Genomic DNA, 26,892 nt, shown 5'->3' with positions numbered 1-26,892 from the left:
AAACTGTCACAGAAAGGAAAGCAATTTCATACGGTTCTCAAATTAATGAGAGTCTACTTGCACATTGGTTGCTTTCTGTAGGCATCTGGGTCCTAGTACAGACTGCCATTCTTAATCATATTTTAATTTTCAAATAAATTGCTTTCATTATCCTTTCATTTACAATACCATGTGTGCATTACTGCTCATTAATGTTTGTCATCTACTTTGCTGAGACTGGGTTTTTAAATAGCTATGGTTGCAATGCAGTAATTAAAGATGATCCATGTTGGTTTTGTAGAAATTATTCTGAAGCCTTCTAGCAAAAAAAAAGAGAGAAAAAAAGGGAAACCCAAACCCAGAGTGCTGTTGAAATCAGTACTTTAAATATATGGAAGCAGCTTAGCATAAGTGCTTTACCTGTATGTAAAAAAGGACACTTTAATTGTTCTACTAGAACTGCTAGTAGCAAAGCCTAATGATGGATCCACATTATTCTCCATCAGAACAGGAAACTATATTCTCTGTCATTACTGAAAAGCCTGCTGTTTTCAAGTCTTCCAAAAGAAACTCAAACAAACCCAAATTCTAGGATCTGTCCTCATGATTGTGTTCTGTGTCTTAATATAAAATAAAACTTCAGGGTTTTTTCCAAGTTTTTCCCTCCAATGTCAGTTTAGCATAGTTGGCTTCTATTCAGTCACTTCCTTCCCCCTTCATCCCACCCAAGATACAGATAAGATGAGAGGGACTGAAAAAACATGATAGAGATTTTAAAATTGCTGTTTTGGAAAATAATCCTAATGGGAGAGAAGTCAAAACAGAAGCAGTAAACTCTGCACTGCATTTGGCCCAGCAGTCCTCCTCAGGTTGTGCATCAGACTAAGGAAATGATTCCTGTATCTGCACTTGCCTGTGATGCTGTGTGTGTGACTGATTTTATGTACATGCAAAATTTGGATCTCCATACCTGTGCATATCTGATATTTTTATTCCTTTGCTTTTTAACTGTATGTGCTTGACTTTGAAAATTTGGCCCTTAGGGATACTGATGTGAATGTTCAAAAATAATGTCACTCTTTCTAATATTTCACAGGAGTAAAAGAACAATTATACATTGTTGGAAGAGAAATTTAAATGGATTTTTGAGGTATGATAGTCATGATAAACTGCTGAAGAATTGGCTGGCTTCTTTGAAATAATATTTTAAGAAGTGACTTTACTTCAGGTGATGGACTCATCTTAATACCACAGTACATGTCCTCAAGAGCTGGTGCAGTCTTATTGATGGGATTTGAAACTTTAGTCCTATGGTCACCCACCGTGCTTCTACATCATATGATGTGGTYGTGGCTGCATAGGCCTCCCATTTATGTCAGGCTGCATTTGCTTCTGACATGAAAAGATTAAATACATTCTGCCTGTTCCAGTCAATGCCATCATTTGCTTTTAGTGAACCTTGCCACCTCTTTATGACTAAGATATTTTCTTTCCCCAGCTCAGAGCAAAAAGCAAAGAAGCACTAAGAACAAAAAGTGCCAATATTCTTACCAATGTTTCCAGTTTTTTCTACAGTTTATATATCTTCATGGAAGTGTACCAAAGGGACCAGATTTGGAAATATGAATTCTTTTGGTATTGCTACACTCCAGTTAAAGTAGTACAAGTCCTACATAATTACTGTAATTTTTCATTTGATACCCAAATGAATTACTTGAAATGGATATTTGTAATCTCTAAATGTTTGAACATCAACCTTGGTCCTATTCTTAATTGTTTTCTTTTGGACTGTATTGGGACATTCAGATCAGTAACAGATGTACAAATTTACTTACTTGAGTGATAGAAGAAATCTTGACACCTCTCTGAACTATCTCTTACCTTATTTTATTATCCTACTCAAGCAAATTGAAATAGTTGTACTGCTTCATCTTAGTGCTCATTAGCTGAAAAGCCATGCGGGGTGAAAACTGATAGTAACACGTTCAGCTGCGGTTGAATGTATGGATTGTTTAGAGTTTGCTCTTTTGTTATGGCTATTCTGTTCATCAAAGCCTTGTGACCTTGTTCATACCAAGACATAGATCCGTTCGATCTGATGATTTAGATTTTAGTTCAGCCAAATTGCCTTCAGCACATGCCGCTCTCTCTTCATTGGTTCTGGAGGAAACTTGTAGCAACCACAGCCATAACTTACCTGCCCAGTCACATGTATGGCTAAGTGGGCTGAATTGGGTTCAAGCATGCCATTTACTAATACTCAGGTCATTTGAGATGAAAAGAAACATCACCTTTATTTGTTGTTAGAAATAATACTTTTTCTGTTCAAAATTTCTCCGCTCTCATTAATGGTGAAAAATGCAGGGAGATGAGTAGGTGGAAAATTTGATAACCCTTCTCTGTCATCTAAACACATTGTCTAGATAAAACTGTGTGTTTTTCAGTGAGAGTCTGGTCAGTCTTGGGAGTATGTCTTAGAAGGCAGTTGTTTTTCACTGAAAGAAGGTCAACAACTGTCTTTGTGAAAAAACTTCATCAAGCCATTTGAGATATAAGAAAGCCAGTAGTCATCTCACGCTATATCATGATCACATAAGACCTTCCAGTGTAAGTCCAGTCAGTACTCGGATGTCACATCTGCACAGGAAAGTTCAATGTCCAAGAAAGGACAGAAAGAAAGGTGTCTTTCTGCCTCAGTAATAGTATTACTATCCTATGGGCTCCATATTACAGCAAAGCTTTAACATTTCCTGAAAGGTATGATACAATATTGCAGTATTTTGCAACTGCTCTAAGTTTTTCAGCTTTTTCTAAGTTTATGGAAATACAAGACATCCAGTGGATATTTAGGCTGCAGTAGAGACAATTGTTTAAGCACATAACGATTTTTTAAGTGTGGAAATATTCCCAGTTTCATCTGTGAGACTTGAAATGAGTTTAAATGTAGGTGTGTGCTTAACAGCAGTTGAGTACATTGGAGTTTGTGCAAAAGGAGACTGGGTAGCATGAAGTTCTTCAGAAGTACTTGCAACCTCAAATGCTTCTAAATATTTGCCTTAAATCCAAACCTGAACTTTGTGTGAAAGACAGAGAATTCCATGAGTGTACAATTTATTGCAGGGTATTCCTTCCATTTTCGAAGCATATATAAATATATCGAAGCCAAAACTTTGAGGGGTCATAGCTGTCTGGATGTTGTGACTGTGGGATGATTAGTCATGCTTTAGGATGGAACAAAGGTAAACAAATTTAATTTCTAATTTGGGCAATATAACATTAGGTTCTGTGATACCACGAATGTGTCTAAGTATATGCTCTTATTTATTTACCACTCTTCCTTTGGTAAGTAATGATCGTAGTGAAGATAAGCTGATTAGAACATGCAAATGCAATTACTTTACAAATCATCATGGTTCTGGATGGGCCCAGATTTGAGTTTCAGTAAATGTACATTCAGAAATAGGTGGTTATCCTGAAAATCATAGTCAGAGGAGGCACAACAAGATTTTGCTACTCCTGTTCTGGTACATGAAGGGCATCAATATTTGAACTGAAAATCAGAATCTATGCAGTGATGAAGACAGGAGAAAGAAGTAGTAATGCTGTTAAAGAAATTTAATGTTGTCAGCTCTGCACAGATTGTCTTATTCTGGTCATGGTTATCAAGGTTTGAAGAATATCCCACCTACTGTGAGAAGACATCCTTCAATACACTGAAGCAGCTTGCAATAGCTTTAGAATAACCACTGAACGCTTGCTTTCCAGTAATGTAATAGGGATCTGAGAAACCCTTGGCTCTCTGTATAAGAGGTATCAGTAATGTCAGTGAATTGCTGCGGACCTGCCAACAACATAAAAAAAAAATCTTGTTTATGTAGAAATATTTTTCTGTTTGTTTTGTGATATTAAAATAAGCAGAGCAGAAAATGATAGATGATTTTTTTTTTTTTTTGGCGTAACAATCACTGTCCAGATAAGGTGAGGGCTAAAAGATTTCTCTTCTTCATACCACATAATATGCCATTTTCATTTTGTGCTGCTTATAACCCTGAGTGTCACAGCTTTCTATTCTAGTCTGAATAGTCAATGAAACATTATGAAGCCGATAAGAAAAGCTCGCCCCCGTTCCTTGGCAACGGCTGTTAAGCAGAGCTGAGTGCTGTTGATTGAGGAGATTAGCTGCCATAGATAAACCTCCTCTTTTTGCTGCCCTGCTGCTTATCTTTCCACCCATAACAAGTTGCACCAAATATGACAGCAGTCAGTGGTTTAGGAAGAATATGAACTTTGCAGCAAATGAAGTTTGTACAAAAGATTTAGAGTACAGCCTTTAAAATCTTCTATTTATTAAAATTTGCAGATTGTTTTCTGGATTGTCCTTTCTTGACTTCAGGGTGAACGTTTTTATTTGGAAGGGTGATGCTCCAGACGTGAGAGAAATGGGATGGGCTAAGCCTACATTGTCCATTTATAAGCACTGAAAATAGGGGCAAATATTTTTAATACTTATTTCTGACTCCTCTTCTCTGTGATACTAAAGACAGAAATGAAATACATAACAAAATTACTGCAGTTACTAAATATGCAGAAGTTGAATTAAGGGAAAAAAGATGACTATTTTGGTTGATGTCTTTTGGCTGATGCTATTGTAGATTAAACAAAAATGTCTGGATACCTCAAAAATTATTTAAATCTGTACATGCTGTGGAAATATTTCTAGTTTTGGTATATTCAAATTACATTTTGTCAGAGAAGCATTTTGCCGACTGGCAAATTAGAGCTAAAATATGGCTAGGAATAGAAATTGTTAGCTTTTCCCGCATCAGGATTCTCATTGTTTTTTTTCTCTCTTTCTTACATTTTTAAAATGTTGTTTTATCTCTTTGCTTTCATTAGTGGGCATACAGCTTTTTGCATTTGGAGAGGTCCTTGGTGATGTCCGTGTCATGGACGTCTCGCTGCTATGCCTTTGCAACGTTCCCGTTGGCCGGAAAGGGAGCACGGGCTCGGCAAGCTACATAGACTGGGGGATGGCAGGGCACTGGCAAAAGAGTGAAATTGAGGTACTATGCTTAAGAAAAATAGGCTTTGCGCAGTGATGTGGGTGCATGGTTACCCATTTAGTAAGTGCAGTAAGCTCAGCAATAATATTATTATGAATGTGTGTTGTTAATATCAAAAGTCCAGTAGAAGCTTCAGAATGAAAGATTTTGGGTACAGGATTTTTCCTTATTTCCAGTTGCAGTCCATTTTGTTAGCTCTGTGGAAACATATTTTAGAAAGTGATGGTTGCTGCCTGAAAGAGCATTCAGTTGAAATATAAGAAGAGGACAGATTTTCTGCATAGGTCTGTTATCCCAGGCATGAGTGTGGCACTTCATAAGCAATAAAATGTGAGGGAGAAATTTAGAAAGATACAATATGGCACTCATTAGTGAAAATTATCAGTGTGGGATTTTTTGCTGATCCTGTAGTCCTGGCTTTCAAGGTTTTTTATTTTGCATTTTTGAAGAACTGTATTTCCTCCTTTTGCAGTGTGAATGCTTTGTTCAAAATTCTGATATACTCTGTATTCTTTTAAGACATATATATGCTGAGTATACAACTTATGTGCTTAATCACTCACAATGCAGGAAAATCTAAAGCTATGAGCAGCCTAAATTCTATCTCTGAACTTAAGTTTAATAATGGCTTTCAGTTGCATACAATATTTTAAAAAGCACATGACAATTTCTAAGTATGCTCAAATGTACAGGGCGTTAGATATGTACTGTAAGTTTTATGTGTTCTGTGAATAAAAGAGGAAGTATTTGGGTACTATATATTTCCCACGCATTTATTTAGTGGTCTCTTCACCCATTGCAAAATCAGAAAATTCTTGCTTTCCAGATCTGTGCTGACCATAATTTCAGATGTTGCAAATCTTAAAAGACCTTATGAACTGCAATACCCAAAACCACAGAGAATTAAATACTTCTGAAACTGTTCCCGCTCCTATTCCCAATCTCCATTCCCATATCATTTCATCGAACTGTGAGTAAAATTACAGCGACAAAAGATCATCCTCCATTCTCCAGGCAGAGGTCTGCACAGGATGAGGCATTTCACCGTAGGGCTTTTTCCAGCCTGTAGATAATCTTTTTTGCTTCTCTCAGGGTCCTTTCCAAATTTATCATTCACTTTAAAGTGTGAACACCCAAATTCTGTATTCCCATACTGACCTCATCCATACCACATACGCAATGACATCACTTCCCTCTTCCAGCTCACTGCTGTTGTGTTCATATACCTGCAGGCTGCATGCGTGCTTTCGCCCTGGTTTTGTCTCAGCCGACGCGCTGAGCCCTGGGCCGAGGGCAGGAGCACCGCGATGCCTCGCTCCCTTCGCCCGCCTGCCGGTAGCAAAGCTGTGGTGGTGCTCCGGCTGCGGCACGTCGTGGGGGGACGCCTGCACCCAGACCTGTAATTCCATGCGATAGAAATAGCTCTTCTGGACGCAGCTTCCAGCACGTGTTCCTATTTAGCTCTTTAGCTATTGTAAAGCACAGTTTGTTTGAACATACTCAGATTTTTCGTGCTATCCAGACTGCTCAGCAGAAGCTGTTAGCATCCCCCGTCAAAGTTTAAGGCCAGGTTTCAGCTGTTCCTGCGTCTGTGGGGAAGCTGCCAGAGGCTGACGTGGCACACTAATATAGCCCTGCTCATACTTCGTACTAGAGCATGGTGCAGAAATTCCTATGGTAGCTCCAGCTTTTTTAATAAGTCCACAGGGTGCAGCACTAGATGAAGTTTTCCCTACTTTATAATGTTGTCCCCTCCCCTTCAAAAAGGGCTGCCTGTAGAATTTCTGCTGGTGTGTTCAGATTGGCATAACATAATTTTCTGTAATTTTTGTAATACTTTGCAATGAGACAACAAGATGGGGATGTTTGTTACTATAATTTCATGCATACCTGTGCTTAATGCCATTTAGGAATAAATTGAGTAGTCCAGATTACAAAAGTAAGCTGTTGCCTCAGTAGTTATTTTTCTGTAAAGATCTAAAAAGCTGCAAGTGAGGCAAAGGTCAGAAATAACCTAGGTTTGCTCTAACAATTAGATGCTGCATGTAATGAATATGAATAGTATAGTTATAAATCCAATTTTCATGAGAACACTATCTCCTGCAAACCTGTATTAACTAACTCTTCAAATATAAGTTCTTGGCACACATGCATCACAAGTTAAACCTTTCACTACTTTGTTTTTAATAGAAAATGAAAATTAATGCAGAAATTCATTTTGTTGAACATGTTTCCTTGCAGAGTTATTTCTGCCTTGGGAATAYAGACGCAAGAGTAGCTACAGTCTGATCACACAGTGGAGACATTGCCAGCACCAAAGTGGTTCTTGGCACCAACCAAAAATGTAATGGGGATCCTTGAAGTGACTGAAGTACATCTCAGTGACACTTGGAAAATTAGTGTGCATAAATAAGCATTAGTATATTTGCATCTCATTGCTTCCATAAATTCATAGTCCCTCCAATGACCTCTGTTCATAAATGCATATTGAGTAGAGAAGAATTGTTCATGTTTCTTCATTCTCCATTGCTCTGTCTGGCTTAATTTGAAACAGTCTGAGCAATGGGAATGCCATTACTCTTCCARGAGGCTATTCAACAGCTTCAAAATAGTTTCTCCCTGCAAGGAAACTTGTTCTGATTCAGACTATTTGTTCATTTTTGTCATTTCATTCCATTTCTCCCAATAATGTCATAAATAATACATCCCTTTTTCAAGGTGGCAAACACAAAACTGTATTAACCATTTTCCTGTCTCTCTTCAGATTAAACTGAAGTTAGATTGCACATACTTTCAATCTTTTCTCATGAAGAATCAGTTCAATGTTTAAATATCTATGTGGCTACCTCCTTTCTTTTTTCTCTGAATTTCTCCAGTTTATCCTTATCTTTCTGGTAATGATAAGGTCAGAATTTAGCACACTATGATGATTTTCTCCCAGAAAAAAAATAGCTTTTTCTAGATTTGGGAAGGGTTGATGTCTCAGATTTCTCTCCAATGAGATAGCAATGTAAGGTAGAAATGTACATGTTAATCTTGCAGTCCGGTGTCTAAATATGCTAAATAAAATGAGATCGCTTTATTGTAGGCCTACGTATAGGACTTATACTTGAATTTCAAATATCTTTCCTCTTGGAGGAGGATCTATATGTTTGAATCTTTCTTCCCTTACTGTCAAAAATAAGGAGATGCTGTTTGGATAATTTTGATTGTAAGCACTTTTTTTTTTAAAGGCAGCATAGTTTACATTGAACATGTAATTTTTCTTAGAAAGTCCTTTTAATATATTACAATTAGAGCCTCTGGGGTATTTTTCTCAAGGGCATCCTCAAGTCTGGGTTGGATTCTGATCCAAAGCAGCGGAAGATGGAGTCAGTGGCACAGGGACTGCAGCAGTCACCTGAAAGTGGATGAAGTTGATTCAAGTCACTGCTCTACCTTTCCCTCTTGCCCTAATCACAGTGTCAAAAACCATAGCTTACAGTCCATATATTTACCTAGAATGTGGGAAATTTAAGTTCAGTCTAAGAAATGTTAAGTAATTCAAAGTGGAACCTTAGCTCCAGTAGCAAAAGATTTAAACTTGCCTTCTTTTCATCCCTACCTTGTCCTGTCCTTAAAGTCCCTCCTGTCCTTTTCCACCGAGGAGTGGCCATTATGTGTGTGGCTGGGATGCCTGCATAGGACCTGGAGACTGAACTTCATTTATGTGCTCTGAATCGCAGAAAGTAGGCATTTAAATCTGGGCATCTCATACTCTTAGTCAAAAAACTTAACTTAGGGGAGGTGTTTAGAAGGGGACAGCACTTCTTTTCACACCAAGCCTGCTCTGCTCTTGCTTTGTTAAACTGCCGCTAGCTTCCTTGTGATCCTTTCCTCTCTCCTTTTGCTGTACTCCTTAAAGATCACAGGTTTTTTCTTTACTTTCTGTCCAGTTTACATATTTCTGTTGTAACCTCAGAAAGCTCTCAAGTGAAAGTGTGCATAATATTTTGGGACTGAACAAGCCACCAGTGAAAACGAGCAGGTTAGCACAGGAACATGATTCCCAGAAGGATATTGCCGAGGGTCGTAGCTTGCTCTGGGGAAGGAAGACCAGAGCTCCTGCACGACTTGCTCCTTGGGCCGTACAAGGGGGCTTTGCACCCCAGAAGAGCTATTCGCTCGCCTGCTGCCTGTGCGTGCTCCAGAGCTTTGTGAATCCCAGCCCTGCCGCGGCGTTTGCACAAGCGCTAACTACTGCTCTGGTGCATATGGACTTTTATCTTTGAACGTGAGCACTAAGATGCTGTCCAATTTTTTCAATGATCAGAAATATTTTCAGATTTTATTTCTGGGTTTGGTGGGTTTTTTTTTTTTTGGTTGGAAACAGACTGGCCATACACATTTATCCTTAAACGTTTGTGTCCAAAGAGGGGAGGAAAGGCATTAAATCTTGTTAGAGCCCTCTCAGAGGACTGTTAGGTGGTCTGGCATTTAGGGGAATTTATAAGGTACTTTTGTCTTTTAGTTGCTTAGGAAGAGTGCATTTACTGAAATATCTGTAGGAATATCCACTCTATGGTATTTTTTTTCTTGGGTAAATACAAATTTTTCAAGTTTAGAACTCTTTACGTTCCTGTTTTCCCGCTTTCTGCAGTATTTCTTTTAAATTGACACCACACATCTCCAAGAATTATACTTGTTTTATTTATGATTGAGAACTTGCTTTATTGCAATATATTATGCCTGACACAACAGCAAAAGCAGATTGCCACCACATATTCTTTGACACCTTGCAAAATATGCACCTTGCTTGCTGTCTGAATAATGCATTGATCCTAAAAACCAAATATCTTAGCTACATGAAATATTTTACTTTTTATTGTATTCCTTAGTTTTAAATAACTGCATTAAACACTTCCACATGTCTTTCAGCCATTAGCATAGTGAAGGTTGAGGCTGGGTGTACCTGGAGAGCTGTGCTATCCACATGAAATCAAACGCATCTGCAAGCAGTACATTAGAAGCTGAAGAGCATGCGCTCCAGGACAGATCCCTGAGCATGAAACTGTCCACTAGATGCCACTATTACTGCTCCGAAATGGAAATAACCAAGGCCTACTGAGGCTGCACATAGATAAGCAAAGCAGAATGGTAAAACAGTTTTAAAAGCTGAAGGGGGAGCGCTTGCCTCCTGGGAGGTCGGCGTTCTCCGCGGAGCGCGGCAGGTTCGCGGTGCAGTTAACCGCGGTTGCGAGCAGCAGCTCTTCTGAAGGACTGCTGCAGCGAGACTTGCAAGCGTTTGCTGTTTGAAAGCATTAGAGCAATATTTTCAAAATATTTCATGAGAAATGATGCTGTAGGACCCACTGTTGCTTTATCTCTATGTGGGGTACCTTGCTTCTAAAGGGAATTTAAAACTAGAGGTATACATTTTGAACAAAGCTTTTTTAATAAATTCCATATTAAAAATATATTGTTTGCTGAAGAGCTTACTTGTAAATGTTGAATGTAGATTTGTGGGCTATGCCTTCTGATATAAAAGCCTCCCAGCATGCAACTTAATGTGTTCTTCAAGAAACTGGTATAGGTGTCTTTATTAAAAGGATTTTGTAAACAAGCACTTTAGCGGAGAGAAATAGCAGGGAGAGAAAAGTAACAGATGTTAACAATCATCTCCTGCATATTTCCTAAAACATTTAACATCTCTGACCTTAAAGTCCAGTATCGTGAGGCTTTCAAGATGCAGATGTTTTGCTTCCCACTGGAAAATGATTTAATCTTTCCAGTAGGCAACTCAGGTTCTAACCTCGGTCATAATACATCAAGCCTTGGCCTTCCTATTAGTCCTGGACTACTCTTGGACCTTATGGCTCTTAAAACGATAAGTTGGGGCAAGGAGAACAAAGTCAAGTCCATATTAAATGAGAATAAACAATCTTTTTTTTCAGAAGGTTAATTTACTGAGAAATGATGCCTGTTTGAAACTGTGCAGGGGCATTAGAGTAAGTTCTTCGATTAACTACGGGAGCAGAAATAAGATGGTCAAAGGTGCCAACAGGCACAATTTGACGTATTGCTGGATCCATGGATTTTCTTGTTTGTGTTACAGCACAGGAGCAAAATACAATGCCTACAATATGGGGCAAACCTTCACATTTTATACAAAGCTCTGCTTTACATTTTTTTAACAGTTGTCAGAGAATTAGGGTAAGAAAGCCAAAGTGTTGGTCAACCTATGCACGCGAATGCTGTCACGGTCTGGCACATGACTTCCTTGCAGACAGCTGCAGGAAGGTTGAAGAGCTGAAGAAATGGGCACTTGAAAGCCTCTGCTTGGAGGCTCCCTCGCAAAGGTCACTTGTCAGCGCCATGTGCAAGTTTCACTGCATGTGGATCTAAATAATTAATTACTGCAGAATGCAATCTTTTAATTCCCATCTATCAGGCTTCTGTCGGCCTGCAGACAAGCTCCAGTACCTCTACTGTGCTCTTAGCTTTGCCCAGCAGCAAAATACACCCAACAAGACCTTGATCTTTTTTGCTGGTATTATTCAAAACTGCAAAATCTTGTGTGCATCTAACTTAGTTTTAATTTGCAGAAGATCAGCCATACTTGGTGATGCCAAGATGGCATTTTTTTTCTCTTTCCAAGCAAGGTTTATTATACACTTTTTTTTTGTAGGAGATCCTACTTAAAATGAATTGAATAAATCGGCTCTCCACAAATAGTCTTGCCTTCAAGGTATATGTTTCCAAAGATTTTTTAGTACCTGCTGAGTATGTGATGCCTGTTTAGCTTATTGTGACTGAAACATGTTGACACAATAAGCTTTTCAAAACTGTATTTCAGACTATGTTTTTTCTGGCTCTCCTTTTGCATAATTCAATACCTAGACATTAGTCCTGAATGCAGCATAGTATTTCCTTCCTCAGTAGATAGTTATATGATAAATATCCACTAATTCATCACAAGCAGGCTAATAATAATGAATTAGTATGGGGTTTTTCCATTTTCTTCTGACCCTTCCTCAAAAATCATCCTTCCAGAACTTCTGTTTTGGCTTGCTCACTGTTTAATATATCAGCTGTATTTTTTTAATAGAAACTGATAGATACTCAGTGTAAATAGGCACACCTTGCCCCAGGGTGCCGTGTCTAATAAAAGAGGTTCATCTGCCATTATTTGAGATCTTATTGGACACCTGGATTAGGTTAAGTGTGTGTTTTTTAATCTTAGCATCTAACTTGCTAGCACATATTTGTCGACATTCAAGCTTTAAACAGTGGCTCTTAAGAATTTATCTTTGTATTCCTTCTCAAGCATTACATATATTAGCAAAATAGCTAAATACATAAAAAATCATCTTACTGTCTCCTTGGATATACTATTTTTCTCTTTTAGTCTCTTCTTCGGAAACAAATGTAGAAGCCATCTAAAAGTCAACATTACCATGCTGTTAATGCAGATGTTTCCAGGTCTAAGTATAATTTATAAGATATTACTATGGAAATCTCAGATACTACTTCGTGGTAATGATTAGCAAATGATAGCACTTTAATAGCAACCATATGTGTATATTGATCGGTTGTCTCAGCCTTCCCTCATTCTGGGGGTATGTAAAGAGCAGATGTCTTTCGGATATCACGCTCTTTCTCAGAACACAATTTTAATCAAAGTTCAGTAGGAGCACACTCTTAACAGTTATAAGCCTGCAGTGCTTTTCCTTGGATTGCTGTTATTAAATCATCATTCATGCTTTGAGCTTCCTCCGCCGTATGACATGTTCTGTAAAATTTACCTCTGGAAGTTTTTACGTTTTTATTTTTGCTTCCTGACGGGTTTGTGTAATTGGCCCTGCTCCGCTCGTTGGAGGTGTTGCAGGTCAAGTGGGTGCACTAGAGGGTGCTCTGCCACCAGCGCACCCGAGCACCCGCGTCGCCCTGGCCCGAGGTGGGTGCAGCTGCTCTGGAAAGATGCACCTCATGTTGACACCCTGGAAAGATCATAGTCTTTCAAATAGGGTATTGCAGGCTAAGCTGGGCAGATTTTAAACATTAGTTTTGATTTAAGTGAAAATGAGGTTTGCGCCGGACCAAAGCTATCTAGGAATTTGGGCCACATTTGCCAAATAGATTTTTTGAGAGAAAAAAGAGGGGGAACTTTTACAAACATTTTGTTGCAAAATGGCTCCCCCCCTCTCTTTTTTGCACAAATTACCTAATTTTAAAAATGTTTAATTAAAAGGTAACCTGAAAATTAAATGTTTGAGTCAACCTGAGATTAATTTTTTAGGTGTTCGATCTTGCATAGAAACCCTGCAAACAAACACAAAAACCCAAACAGAAAAAAATAAGAAATTTCCCACTTTTTTTTTAAATAAGTGAACTGAACTAAGAAATCTACTATTTGCACAGCTCCCCCTATAAAGACCCTCTGTATTTTAGAGCTGCTCCTTGCCAGCTGCTCCTTGGGGCACACTACCCCTTCCCAGCTCCCCTCGCACCGCATTTAGCAGAAATGCTGTTTGCAACTGCCCCCTTTGCAAAGGGTCTGATGTCTGTATTTCAAGTACCAAAGCCAAAATAATTTGCAGTTTCTCCCTAAGCAATCCCTGTGTTTTCAGATAGGTTGCATAACTCAGCTCAGATTCACGTGCTAATCACTAATTTTAGGATTTAAAGAGTTTTTCCGGTGTTCAAAGGCAGTAGGTTAAAGGTTGCCCTTTTAGAAAAAAAGAGAGTTAGGCCCTTTTTAGAGTTTGTGGATGAAATAGCTTTTATGTCCATTGAGATGTCCTTAAAGGATATTTAAAGCATTATGAAAAAGTTTAAATTGCACTGCGGTTTGAATCTTTTCTGGAGTCTAAAATAAGATTATGATTATTTTTAAGATACATTATTTAAAAAGAATCATGGAATATTAATTATGTAAAGAACCATAGATTCTGTCCTAATTATTCATAGCCAGTAACGGTTGTATTTCAAAATAGAGCCAGTTAGTTCAAGTCTAGGTTCATTTTGAACAACTCTATTCTTAAACACTGAAATGTTCTTCTGTTCCTTTCTGAACCAGGACCTTATTTATTCCTGTTCTCCATCCATTGACAAGTGACTGATATTTAAATGCTTTGCTTATTTCCAACTTCAAGAGGTTTTTCAACAGAGATGAATATTCGAACCAGAATGTTTTAATCTGCTGGAACACTGCTTTATACATTATAAGGCAGAATAACAAAACAAGATCTGTTAATGAGATTTCTAAATTAAAAATAGTTTCCAATAACAAAATTAGACTGAAAGGTAAATTTTTAATTTGGATTAACTTCATCTGACAGTTACTAAAGTGACAGGAGGGTTGGAAAGGCACAGGAAACAAAAGTTGGCTAATTTCAATGGAGTATTCGTATTTAACAGTGAAGCCTAATAGTGCCTTTTATTTCCTGCATCCTGGATTGGTTTATTTTCTTTTATGCCATTATTTGCGTTTGGTGAACAGCTGGACCAGTAGTTTCCATTTGCAGTCTTTTAGCTCTGTGAAGTAGCACAGAAAGTAATGGACATTTGCAAATTAATACTTAATGTTTTTTTCTGCTAATCTGATGTAGCTACCCCTTTTGAGCATAGAGATAATATCAGAGCAGAAGTAATTACTGTGTTAAAACTAGTACTGTAGTAGAATATTTTGCTAATTAAACTTGTTGCATTTAAATTGCTTCCTTTGGATCACTATATAGAGCAGAACTGTTTTGAACAATAAATGAAACCACTTGCTTTCTCGGAGGCCTAGAATTGCAGATGGTCAGATTGTCCGTGAAGCACCTAGGCTCTGAATTAGTCTTTTGTATGAAAGAGAGAAAGGTAATTTGAATGTTTGAACTCCCTGTTCCTCTCACACATACACAGGAAGCTTGTCTCAAAATGAACAATTCTCTAAATAAAGACTAATAAGAAGCTAAATTAATTAGAAGGTGTGATTTGAAAAGACATTGATGAGAAGAGTCTGTCATTTTAGACAAATGGAATGGAGCTAAATAAATTAGGCCACATTAATATCTCATTGTTCTGCGAGCAGCTTTCTTTTATTGCATTCATTAGAGGGTGCTGCTTGAAATGAGCCTTTGCTAGCCATTACAGATTCCACTCTCATTTACCAATGCCTCACACGCAGCTCCTGCATTAAAAATATTTCAGCAAATCCTCATAGTTTCTGCAAAATAATATTTATATTTCTGGATGCTGTGCTTTTCATCTGCAACATAGTAGGCTCTGAACATTAATTTTTTTCCTGCTGAATTGTCAGTAAAGGCGTCTTACATCAAAAGGTTTGGAAGCCAGAAGCCTGAAATTACTTTATAAAATAAACTACACTCATAACTTATACAATAGAATCTTCTCCCACCTAATATTCCTCCAGTATTTATTTTGATAGAAAATACCCTGCCTCCTGACTTCAGTAGTCCTTTGACAACTTTTTAAAGTGTGKTTTAAAAGGTTCCTGCAGTAAATAATTAGGATACATTGCAAATGCGCATCTCATCATGCATTTCTTCCCCTCAGAAAATGAGAAGTATATTTTTCCTTTTCTTTTTTCTCTTCTGCAGATGGAATATTTGGGAGATGTCAGCGAGTGCCAGTAATAGACATATATAAATACGATATTTCACCCCCGGTTCTTCAGCACCTAAGGATCATTCTAGAGAAGCTCTCACACAGAGGTACAGTAAAAATGGTATTTGAAACTGGTCAGTGGAGTGAGGGTGGGTGGTATTGGGGAATGGAGTTATTTTGCACTCCTTCTGAGGTGACATCTTCAGAAGTTTTGGAACGCACCATGTTTCAGGCCTGGAAACGCCATCCTTATCCAAGTATGATGCCTTCTGACTCTCTGAATCTGCAACAAGGGTTTGGGGAAGCAATTTTGGGAGAGGTGCTTCCCTCTAACACAGTCGATCTCTGTGACTGATGCTCTTTATACAGCTAAATTTTAGCATCCGTGAAAGTTCATGTCATATAAATAAATAAGCAGTGAAGAAAAATGATTTGCCATGTATATTTTTGCACCAGAGCATATTTCAGGGTGCATGTGCACAAAACACGACTTCCACTTAGCTAGGAACAGTTCTTAACTTTCTAGTGAATTCAGATAAGTAAAAGAAGTATTCTGATTTCATTACAAGCTGCATCTGGTATGTCCCTTATAATTTTTATTCAACTTTCTAAAATCAATCTCTGTGCTCTCTCCAAGACTAAAAGGATGTTCTCAATGGCATAACTTGAATTAACAAATCAAAATGTGGATAAAGTGAAAGATGGTAAAGTGAAAAAGCTTTTTAGGTATTAACACATGAAACATGTCTCTGCTGCAGACAGATGTAAGAGCAGCAAATCTTAAATTTAAATTGTTCCCCCCAAAATGTTGGAATGGCTTATTTTTCAAGTGCATCATCTTCTTGGGTGTTTGCTCCTGAATATCTTTCAGTTTCAATGCCATTTACAAACTAGTAACCTCATATTACCCCAAATACTAGTGTGACTTTGACAATAAATTAATTTCCTGGACCATGACTATACTTGGAATTTGAACTTGTTGTTTGGAAACAAATGGTCCAGATGAATCAAAAATTTTGTGAGGATTTATTTCATGTCCAGCAGCCCATCCAAGTGAAGCAAACTCCAGACAAAGCTCGATTGTAGTAACTCCTGGTTGAATATATGTGAATAGCACTTGAGGCTCTTTCACTTGTCATCTTCTAAAGGCTGAGTTATGCAAGCAAATTCATCAAAATATTTTTTTTCCTCAGGGCAACATAGTATGAGTGGAAAAGCTAATATTCTCTCTTAGTTTGAATATGGTAAAGCAAAGTATCTAGGTATATCTGGAGAGGGCGGAAGAGCTCATCTCACTGAGACACCAAAATTAAGGTCTGTACGTGTAGATGTTTTATTTGTGAACTAGGTGTTATGATAATAGTAACTGAGATCTAGTCAGTACAGTTGTTGAAGCCCAGAGAGTGACTCAGATTGTCCTCACATGGACACCCAGGGCTCATTTACGTTTCCTAACCAGGTTTGACCTGTCCCCTGTAAGGCTCCGTCCACGGGGATGTCAGGTATGACAGAAGACCTGCAGGAAACCCACGCCATTCTGGAGGAGCGTCTGGAGGCTGGTGGGATACCCCAGGCCATCTCAAATGATACTTACCCTTTTCTATCTCCCTGCCTACCATAAGATTTTGGTCAGTTCAACTGAATTAGTGCAACCCCTCTAATATGTACTTCTCTTTGATCGACCAACCTCTTCCTGGGATCTCTACCTCCATAGATCTGTCTGTTGCAGTAATCTCATAAGGTTGCGTAAACCTCCCTTTAAGGTTGTTTGTGCATTGAAATTTGGATTTGTATCTTATTTTGTCCATAGAATGAGAATGACAAGGAACACACAGATTGAAATTGTGGCTGAGAATGAAAAGTATTTTTGCCTTTATCTTTCTTTATTCATGAGCTTTGGAGGTGCATACACAAATGCTTGTATGCTTTGAACTGATGTAAAACTTTTGTAGGCAGTTTTCTTGGCCTGTGGGTATCACAGTGATGAGAATCTTTAAAATACCTGTAGAAGATAATAGAATGCCCTTGTTCAAATGATTGACGAGATGCAATTTTTTTTACTCTCAATGCGCTTGGCAAATTCTGAAGTGTTTAGTGAGGACAGGAATATGGAAGCAGTAGAATCAACACAGGCTATCAGATTAATGGATTACTGACACCAGGATGAGCAGAAAAGACTCTGCTGTCTGCTGGTGCTATCAGATATAAAAAAACTAGCCCGTAGATCACATATGCTGGCTGTGATGGTCACTTCCATGGTTATTGCTGCTCTCCTGCAGATTGTGTGCAAAATATCGTGACCATTCCTGCAGCATAGATAAGCAAGGCATTGTCAAGCCCACACAAATGGTTCAGTTAACCTCAAGAAAGGGCTTCATTTTTTCAGAGGTCTTATTTCCTTCATCTGTGTAATACTCAGTTCTTCTTGTCCTTTCAGAAAGAGTGCAGGCTAGCTCCACTTGATGATGCACATCTTCCCTGAAAAGGATAGGGTCAGTATCTGTTCTCTCCTTTTTGTAAAGACCAGAGTAAATTTTTCTTAGAAGGCTATATAGTGGGTCAGTTATGCTTACTCCCAAGATAAGAAAAACTTCTAATAACTTCTATATCAGACATTTTCTGTTTTTATTAGACAATTATACAGTTAAGGACCAGATATTTTGTGTGTTATTAACTTCAGTGGTTTTTTGGAATTTCTTTTTACTTTTCTGATATGCCCTATTTCTTCTTTTTTCTTTCCTTCCTGACGTCTTCTTGCACAATTACTACTCCCCTTATTTTTTTCTATTTCCATAGAATTAAAAAAAAAATCCCATGGAAAAAAATCTCACAGAAGTTCCATCTTCTTTTTTTCGTATTTGTTCATCACTTCTAAGTGATGCATGTATCCAAATCAAGCCCCAGATGGAAGACTGTATGTTCAGGTGTTTTATAGCACAAAGACAATACGATATGAATAGCAAATAACATTTGTGATTCTGCCAGCTCAAAATGTTTGCTACAATAGTGAAGCATATGACAGAAGCTTAGATGAGTGACACACTTGATCATAATCTCTTTAATAAAGGACTTTGACTAAAATTGAATTCAGGTTTCATAATGATACAGTTTTTATGTCTTCTTTACACATTCTTTTTCTACACTATCTACTAGTAGATTGATGATAGAAATGAATGCCTGGGAATATTGGATAGTTTCCTACAAAGAAATAATCTGTTAGCATTCAAATACCCCTGTTTATAGTCATACTGTCCTTGATTCAGTCAAATCTTTCAAAATACCCTTCATGAAGATTTTCTGAAGATACCATTTTATAAATGTGAATATCTATATGGGAAAAGCCCTTCTCAGCAGTGCTGAAACGTAAACAATCATGATGAATCACTTTCTGCAATTGGTCCTTCTATAATTTATAATTTAGGAGGAGATAAAACATTTCTCATTCTCTGATAAAAAAAAAACAACAATCCAAAAGATGCTGTTTAGATGGGACTAAAACTTTGGAAAAGGGAAATGAAAGAAATATCAGCATAGAAGGATGAATGAGTAGTGCCTGAAGGAACTGGAAGTACTTATCCGTACAGTGGGTCTGCAGCATCCCCTTGTCCAACCTGGAGAGATGCTACAGGGAATATACCAGGTATGATGAACCTTCCATACACTTTCCTTGCTTGAGTTAAAACATTCAAAATGCCTATGTACTGAAATGGCATTAAATATAAAATAGTATTAAATAATAAAATGTTTTTGTGTTCCTCTCATCCCAGGAATATGAAAAAGCAAAGTGATCACATCACTAAGATTCTGGAAAAATATAGTTTCTCAATGACAGTTGACCAATAAGACGAGAAGCATGGAAAGTGAGATAGGAGGACTAATGATTGTACATTATAATTCAAGTGTCAGTGCAAAAATAGTACTTGAAATCTCAGCATAAGCAATAATAAAAGAGGACAGTAGTATCTCCCAAATTGCTTTTTCTGGGAGGGAATTACATTTGTTTCCTAGAACAGATTCTTACCAGTGATTCAGGAAAACAGCTGATAACATGGTACTATGTGAAGCTGCGAGTGCTGGAGCAATAGGCCTTACAGGAGGGAAAAGTTCATAGGTGGAGCCTGGAGCACACGCTTCCTTAAAGACCCGCGAGTAAGGAGGTCTGCCTGGGGTTGCCACAAATGTGCCTCTGACCTAGGGTGCTGCCTCTGGTAGAGCTGCAGTGTCTGCTTCAGGAAAAAACGTAAGGAGAGGTCAAGCGTGAAGGCGCATTTCACGTGATGCACCCGCTCGGCTTTTCGTGCTGGGTGGCGAATGGTTTCCCTGAGCTAGAAGTCACATTTTTGTTTGTTGTAGGAACACACTGCTGCTAGGCCAGTTCTGCAGGACCTTATCTAAAGAAACAAAGCATGTGAGACTAACAATAAGTAGCGTAGTTTCTGTCTTCTGTTTTATTTGAATTTTAATTAAATTACAGCTATAGTCCTATAGTCCCTTTACTGCAGGAATCATGCGGCATGACCATTTGAAAAACAAATTAGATTAATGTTTTTGTTTTGTTTTTGTAAGCTAGAGCCATTAATAAATGTTTCCTGAGTATACTTGTCACAACTTACCTTTTGCTATAGCACCTTCTTGTTCAAAACTCTGCTTTCAAAAGAAGCAATATTTCTTTTACAAACTTTTTGGTAGCAAGACCTGCTTAAAATATCCAAATATCAACAGTCTTATTAGAAAAACCAAGTAGGGTAGGATACATTTTTAAATTAATTTAGCTCAAGTCAGCAATGTATTCTTGAGAGACTGATAGGATGTGGAAACAGACAACAGATTTAGACACTATTAAAAAAAAAAAATTGCACTTTTTCCCCTGCCTTTTTTTGGCTTCGTTGCAAATCAGGAAGTTCTTGACAGGGGAAAAAAAAAATAATGCTAAATGACTCTTTAACCAGCTGAGTGTAAGGTAGCAATATTAATGTTGCTGTGCTAGAAATAGTTTTATACTTTTATAGCAAGTTTATATTAAAAGCTATTAAAAATGATTTCCAATCAGTTAACTTGAAAACTGAAACAAATGTGGCTTGTCACATGCAGCTTGTGAATTAAGAGTTGCGAAATACTTCAATCAAGACTATTTTTTTCAGGGAAAATTAGCAAAAATTATCACTTGGTACTGCAGTGAAGGTAACAGACTTGAAAGGGAAATTTATATAAAAGTTTTCCAATAAACTTAAAAGGACTATAACAATTCTTATACATATGTGCAAGATTATTATCACATTATTGTAATGGTATATAGAAAGCTGAAATCAATGGAGGTAGGAGAAGTGGAGGGTTGTTCTTTAATTCAAATATTGACATAAAGGAATACAAACACTTCAGTTGGTCCTCTGAGGGGCRGGGGCAAAAATCGTCAAAACAGTTTTACTTGAGCAAAACAGCACATTTATGTCAGATTTCCCAGGCATCTGCTTGCTCCAGACATCGGTGTACAAAGCAAACTCTTCTCCTAGAGGGTCAGGAATTGAAGCATAACCTCCATCACATGCAACACTAGGGATTCTTCTGGCTCTTCTGGGACTGGATGCACTTTCCTCCGCCTGGTATCACTGGTGCACTGCTTTAAAGTTTTGGCTTGAGGGACAATAGCACACTGAAACAGTTATAAAGAATTCCTGCCTTGGTTAAGTGCTAAAGTGCCACTGATATTTTTGGCCTTCAAAAATCTTAATAAAACTTGAGAAAACTAAGAATGAGTTTAAGATAAAGCAAAACCTTTCATTTCATAAGCAGCAAAAACAATACACTTTGAAAACTCTGTGCGAGCACCCAGTTTATTTCACGTATTTTGCACAGTACAGAACAAAAAAAAAGTACACTTTTTCTATTTGGTTGCTTATATGACTGCTCTGCTCACTTGACATAATCTGATATGTCATTGACTTGCTCTTTGCTATATAAGACATCTGTGAAAATGTTCTTTTCAGGAAATTGGTATTTTATGAAGAATGTATTGACATTACAAAAATTGATTATAGGAACAAAACACACATTGTGGATTCTGGGAAACAAACCAGAAGGTACTGAAGAAAACTTTTTTTGTATATTTAGTTTTATCTGTGTCAAAGACAATGGCACTGTTGTATGAAGTTTTGTGATTTTGCATAATTTGAATATTGCTTTTTTGCATGCTATGTATGCCAACCCAAAAGCATCATATTCCTTTTGCTTAAAAAGAATTATCAATCAGAGTTTTCACTTGTGTTTTTGATAAAATAACACATTAACTAATACGTTTGATGGGAAGTGGAAAAGGTCTGCATGTCTCCTTTCTGTCATGTTTCTGTCAGCCAGCAAATGACAGTGGCTGACTGGGATCAGAACGTATCACAGTCTTTGTGGCCCGGATAGCTTTGCAACTCTTCTCCTGAAGGAAACAGAGGAATTAGTGATAATATAATGCAAATATCAAAGGCTGTCAGTCAGTTTCTGGGTTGCCTCCTTTGTTCTGAAGATCTCTGGGGCACTTCATGGGTTTTAAGTCTGTATTAATGTTTAGTCTTTTCCTTGAAGGTCTCTGTGCTGGCTCTTCCACAGTCTGTTCTGGTTCTGATCTTTGAAATTTGGAGTCTGTCTCTGTTTCCTCCTTCTGTGGAAGAAGGTAAAGATGTCTCATCTTGCTCCTATAGGACTTCACCGAGTAAGCTCTACAGGCTTTCTCTGGATGGCCTTGTTCTCAGCATTAGGCTGAACAATAGTTCAACAGAAGAATGTCTTTATATTCAGGTTATTCATTAACGTGCTGCCCCGTTAATGGTGTCGCATGTGGATCTGAACTTCATTCTTATTCCTTTAGATCGTTCTTTTAAAAAATTAACACCTTTCACAAGACCATTGGACTGTGAATATGACGGGCTTGAAGTGATATGGGTACCTAATACGTTTTGAAAAACACTTAAAATCACAACAATCAAATTGGAGTTCATTATCAGTTGTTACCACATTTAGAATGTCAGCAAATATCAATTCAAGCATGAGATTACTTCTTTAGCAGCTGTATTCTCTCATAATGCTACTTTTGGAAATTGTGAATAACAATCTAGCATATCCAAACTAATTATGCCATTTTGGACCATTAATCTAGAATTCTGTATAGCACATTTGCATATGCAACATCAGACTGCTATTTGTCATTGCACTACCAGTGTTTTTACCTTAGCACTATTTGTTGAATTTGTCTGCTTACTGGGAAATTTATTTTCCTTTTCTATTTCTATATTCATTGCATTTTTTTTTATCTACAGCTTTTATCTCTGTCTACATGGCCCCACATTCTTCTATGAAATCAACTCAGTTAATGAGACCTCGTGTTTGACATATTTTTAGCTTTATAATAGGTACTCTAAATTCTGAAACCTTTAGACTTGCCTTTTCAAAATTGTGTTTTATTTTTTAATCTTACTCATACAAAACCTCAATAGGTAGATCGTGTCCCCCACAGTACACTATGGTATGATTTAAGCTTTGCCTTGTTTCTAGTCATCAGCACAAATTCCCACAAAGAATTTTGTTCCCTTTTCTACACAGAATATATATGCTTTTTTTTTCCACTTTAGATACTTTAATTCTTTATCTTATGGCTTTTTCAGGATGCCTCTGACAAATGTAGCTGTTCTCTGCAAAGGTTGGGTGCTATTAAATCCCTGATTTTATTCGACTTGTACTATCTTTCATGCTGATTCTTAGCACACTCATTGCGGTTTAGAAGTTTCTCCTCTGGTGTGTTTTGTCTGTACACATGTGTATAGGGTAATGGTTAGACATGTGCAGTTCATGGTAATAACACCCTGGTTTCCCCCACACAGCTGTCCATTGCTCTGTTTCTCTTTTGCAGCCTAGCACAGTCTTAAAAATGTGTAACCGTCTTTTCTCCAGTTTTGAGTCTTCATACTTCTTTGAGTATTCCTGTTGCTGTCTGGTTTCTAATTAGGCATTCCACAGACCTTCCACTGAATATTTAACTAAAGCGTCTCCAGTCTTTTAGGAAGTCTTTGAATGTTCCTCCTCTCTGACTTGCCATAGATAGCTGATAGCTATTCAACTGTGGGGTTTTTTTTTTTCATTTTGGGTTTTGAGTGTTTTTTTGGAGTGCAGTATCTTTCAGATTTCTGTAGCATGGTCAGATAATTGATTTTCTTTTCCTTATTTTTACTGTAGGCTACTTTACAATGCAGAACCTCTGACTCAGAAATAAAATGTAGGGCTGTTAATTCTGCAGTATTTTAAAAAGTTATCTTTTGTTTCTTTCAGTTTTTTTACAGCTCCACTAGCTTTTGTGAAGACAAAATTTCTGCCTGAGCATCTTCCAGTTGTTTGATATTTTCCTAGAAAGTTGTGTTAAGGATCTTTAGATGCTCCTTAACATTCACCACTCTATTTCTTTTTTTCTTTGTCTGAAAAAAGTGCTGGTAAGGATGGGAGCAGTCTCTGTCCATACACCACTCTTCTTTCTAGTAGCTTTTCACCTGTTCCAAGTTTCAACACTATTTGACCAAACTTGAGGATTTTATGTATAATGAAATTCATGAAAATCCTATCTGAAGAAGAGAAAGGGTATTAGTATCACTACTGGAGAGAAGTCAACCGTTACCCATTTGTTTAAAAGCAGCTGGCTGTCACATACATCTACCAGCCAATCCTTATTATCTATTTTGGAGTTGGTCATGCCCAGCCTGTGTTTTACCCAGCTGACAGCCCAGAAAGGCTGTCTAGGACAAATGGAGAGGAGCCATAGGTACTGCAGAAAAGTGCAGGGGTATGACATCAGTCAAGGCCAGGTGGGACACAAAAATAACATAGAATTGAGCTAAGAGAATTATACTAGAAACATGGGAAGGAGCTCAGGGTGCTTTTTTTTTTTWAAAAAAAACTGAATAAGAATTAACTAAAAAGGCACTTGGGTGGAGGGATAAGGTCTGTAGATTTTCTCTCCATCATGCTGCAGCCAGCTGACCAGCAGCAACACGTTGGAATCAGTGTCCCAAGTCTGGTCCTCAGAGGGCCACGTACCATTATAGATACCATCACACTGCATGACATGATTGCTGGCAAAATTAAAATGTTAAAAATATGAACACATATAAAAATTGGCCTTTGCCAATTAATTTAATTCTATTATCACTGAGTTTTGCTTAATTGTGTTTCTTTTCCTCACAGTGTTATAAGTGCCTGTGATGGGCAACTCCTTGGAATTTCCCTGCTGCCCTTGAATGTTAAGAAACTGCCATGGTGAACAAAGGTCTGTTTTAGCTGGGGGAGTAAACGAATAAGAGGAAGGTCAGACGTAGTCACAGACGGCACCCACTCGTGTTTCTACACAAACCCGATTGCACAACTTGAAACTGGTCACAGCATCATATAATGTGTTGGCTACTCAATTTTCTGAGTTTCTCTGAGTTTCCAAGTGGTTTGCAATTACTGACTCATTCCATAGCTGAGACCAACACCCATTTTCCAAAAGATATTTTCTCTTTGTCTTCAAGGAGCTGTTATGATTATCATTTGTTGCTATATTTCCAAGATGAGACCTTTTGGCATGGTATTTTTCACAGGCTTTATATTCTACATCTGTCATCATTGAGAGCTGTCAGTTTACTATGTCCTTTATGGTGAATAACCATTATGCAATATTTCACATCCGTGCATAATGAAAAAGATTGTGTGAGAAATTACAAGGGTGTGTTATTGTATAATTTCTTTTGGTGCCATCCTTATGTGAAAGGTTTGACAACTACAAGTAATAAATGTTAAATAGATGGGAGTGCTTTGGAAGAAGTGCTGGCTAGAGGGACTTGCAGAGGTCATCTCGTTCAGCCTCCTGCTAAAAGCAGGATGATGGGCAACTGTGTAAGATTGTCAACCTGAGTACTGAAAAACTCCAAGGACAGGGATTTTAAAACCTCTTTTGGTGACTTGTTCAGCTAGCCCTTGTGTGAAGGGGCTCTTCCCATGTCCAGCCTGAACATCCCAAAATCCAGCCTGTGGCTTTTGCCCCTTGTTTTACTGTCAGACACAAGTGAGAAGAATTTGGCTCTGTTGTCTGTAACTACCCTTCAAACCRTTGTAGGCTGCATTTGGTCCACCTTTAGTCTCTTCTTCACAATACTAAACAAAAACAGCTCCCACAGTCTCTTCTCATGGGTCATGTGCCCCTCTGTTGGACTTTCTCCAGTGTCTCAACTTTTCTTGAAACCCTCTTCAAGATTGGTCCAAAAATGAGCACAATAACCTAGATGTGGCCACACCACTACTGAGTAGAGGGGTGATAACAACTTCCCTACAACTGCTGCCCACATTCCTCCTAACATAGCCTGGTATGGGCTAATAGGCTTATTTCTATTTTGTTAGTTTGTAGCATGACAGGAAGGAAAGCCCTGAGGCACTCCTTGGGCCATTTTGCTCTTTTAATAATCATTTCTTTGAATATAAGYAAGTCCTAAGTTGGGGAACATTATTTTTCTCCATTACTTCTGAGAGTGGCTTATGCATTTGAAACAGAGGCTGTTTTTTTCCCCTTTCCCCCTTTCTTTTCTAATAGCAGGAGAGTAGGCAAGTGAAAAGATTTTAGCACTCCAGCTCAGCTTCTTCAAATAGCTTGATGAGTTTCTGGTCTCTCCAGATAGACTGTAACACAGAGATATGTTCATTTCTGATAATACATTATATTTCCTGACACTTGAGATAGCATCAAACATCAAGCTTTTCATTCAGATCATAGTTACTAGGTTGCATTAGTGGGCATCCAGCTAATTGTTGCATTCAGCATCTCAAAGCAGTCTAATACTAGCCAATACTGCAAAACAAGGTAAAAAAAAATACTCCCCAAACAAAACAAAAATGTAAGAAAACAAAAGACCCAAATTAAAACTGTACATGATCAAAATGTCAGACAGTTATTTTGTTCAGCCACATACCTCTTTTTCTTTGTAAATCTTCATGAGATGGGTTTGTTCTCAATAAAATTCCTGCTTTCCCTTTTGAGCAACAGTATAAATATATACACAAGATATAATTCTAGAACAAGACTATACCTTCTCTCATCTGCTACTTTTTCTGCCRCCTGAAATCTTAGTTGGAAGGATAGTACTGAGGCCCACCATCTGTAGGAAGTCTTTATGTTGCTGTGGAATCAACAGGTCATAACATAATCTATGAAACGGTAGAGACCTGAGATTGTGAATTGCCCTGTGGAGCCCTCCTG

The 26,892-nt window shown here is 37.9% G+C and overlaps 1 protein-coding gene across 1 annotated transcript in view; it reads left to right on the top strand.

The window, feature by feature from the left end:
• The first annotated feature begins 9,083 nt into the window (after positions 1 to 9,083).
• The window catches only part of PTPRN2 (protein tyrosine phosphatase, receptor type N2), a 506,489-nt gene continuing 488,680 nt past the window's right edge, over positions 9,084 to 26,892 (top strand). Inside the window, 2 exon segments of the mRNA XM_026069273.1 lie at positions 9,084 to 9,273; positions 15,629 to 15,742. Of these exon segments, the coding sequence (XP_025925058.1) occupies positions 9,084 to 9,273; positions 15,629 to 15,742 (304 nt within the window).

Source organism: Apteryx rowi, unplaced genomic scaffold, assembly GCF_003343035.1.
Source record: "Apteryx rowi isolate R43461 unplaced genomic scaffold, aptRow1 scaffold_29, whole genome shotgun sequence".
NCBI lineage: Eukaryota > Metazoa > Chordata > Aves > Apterygiformes > Apterygidae > Apteryx > Apteryx rowi.
The sequence above is the reverse complement of the archived record's forward strand: the minus strand, read 5'-3'. Positions and strand labels throughout refer to the sequence as shown.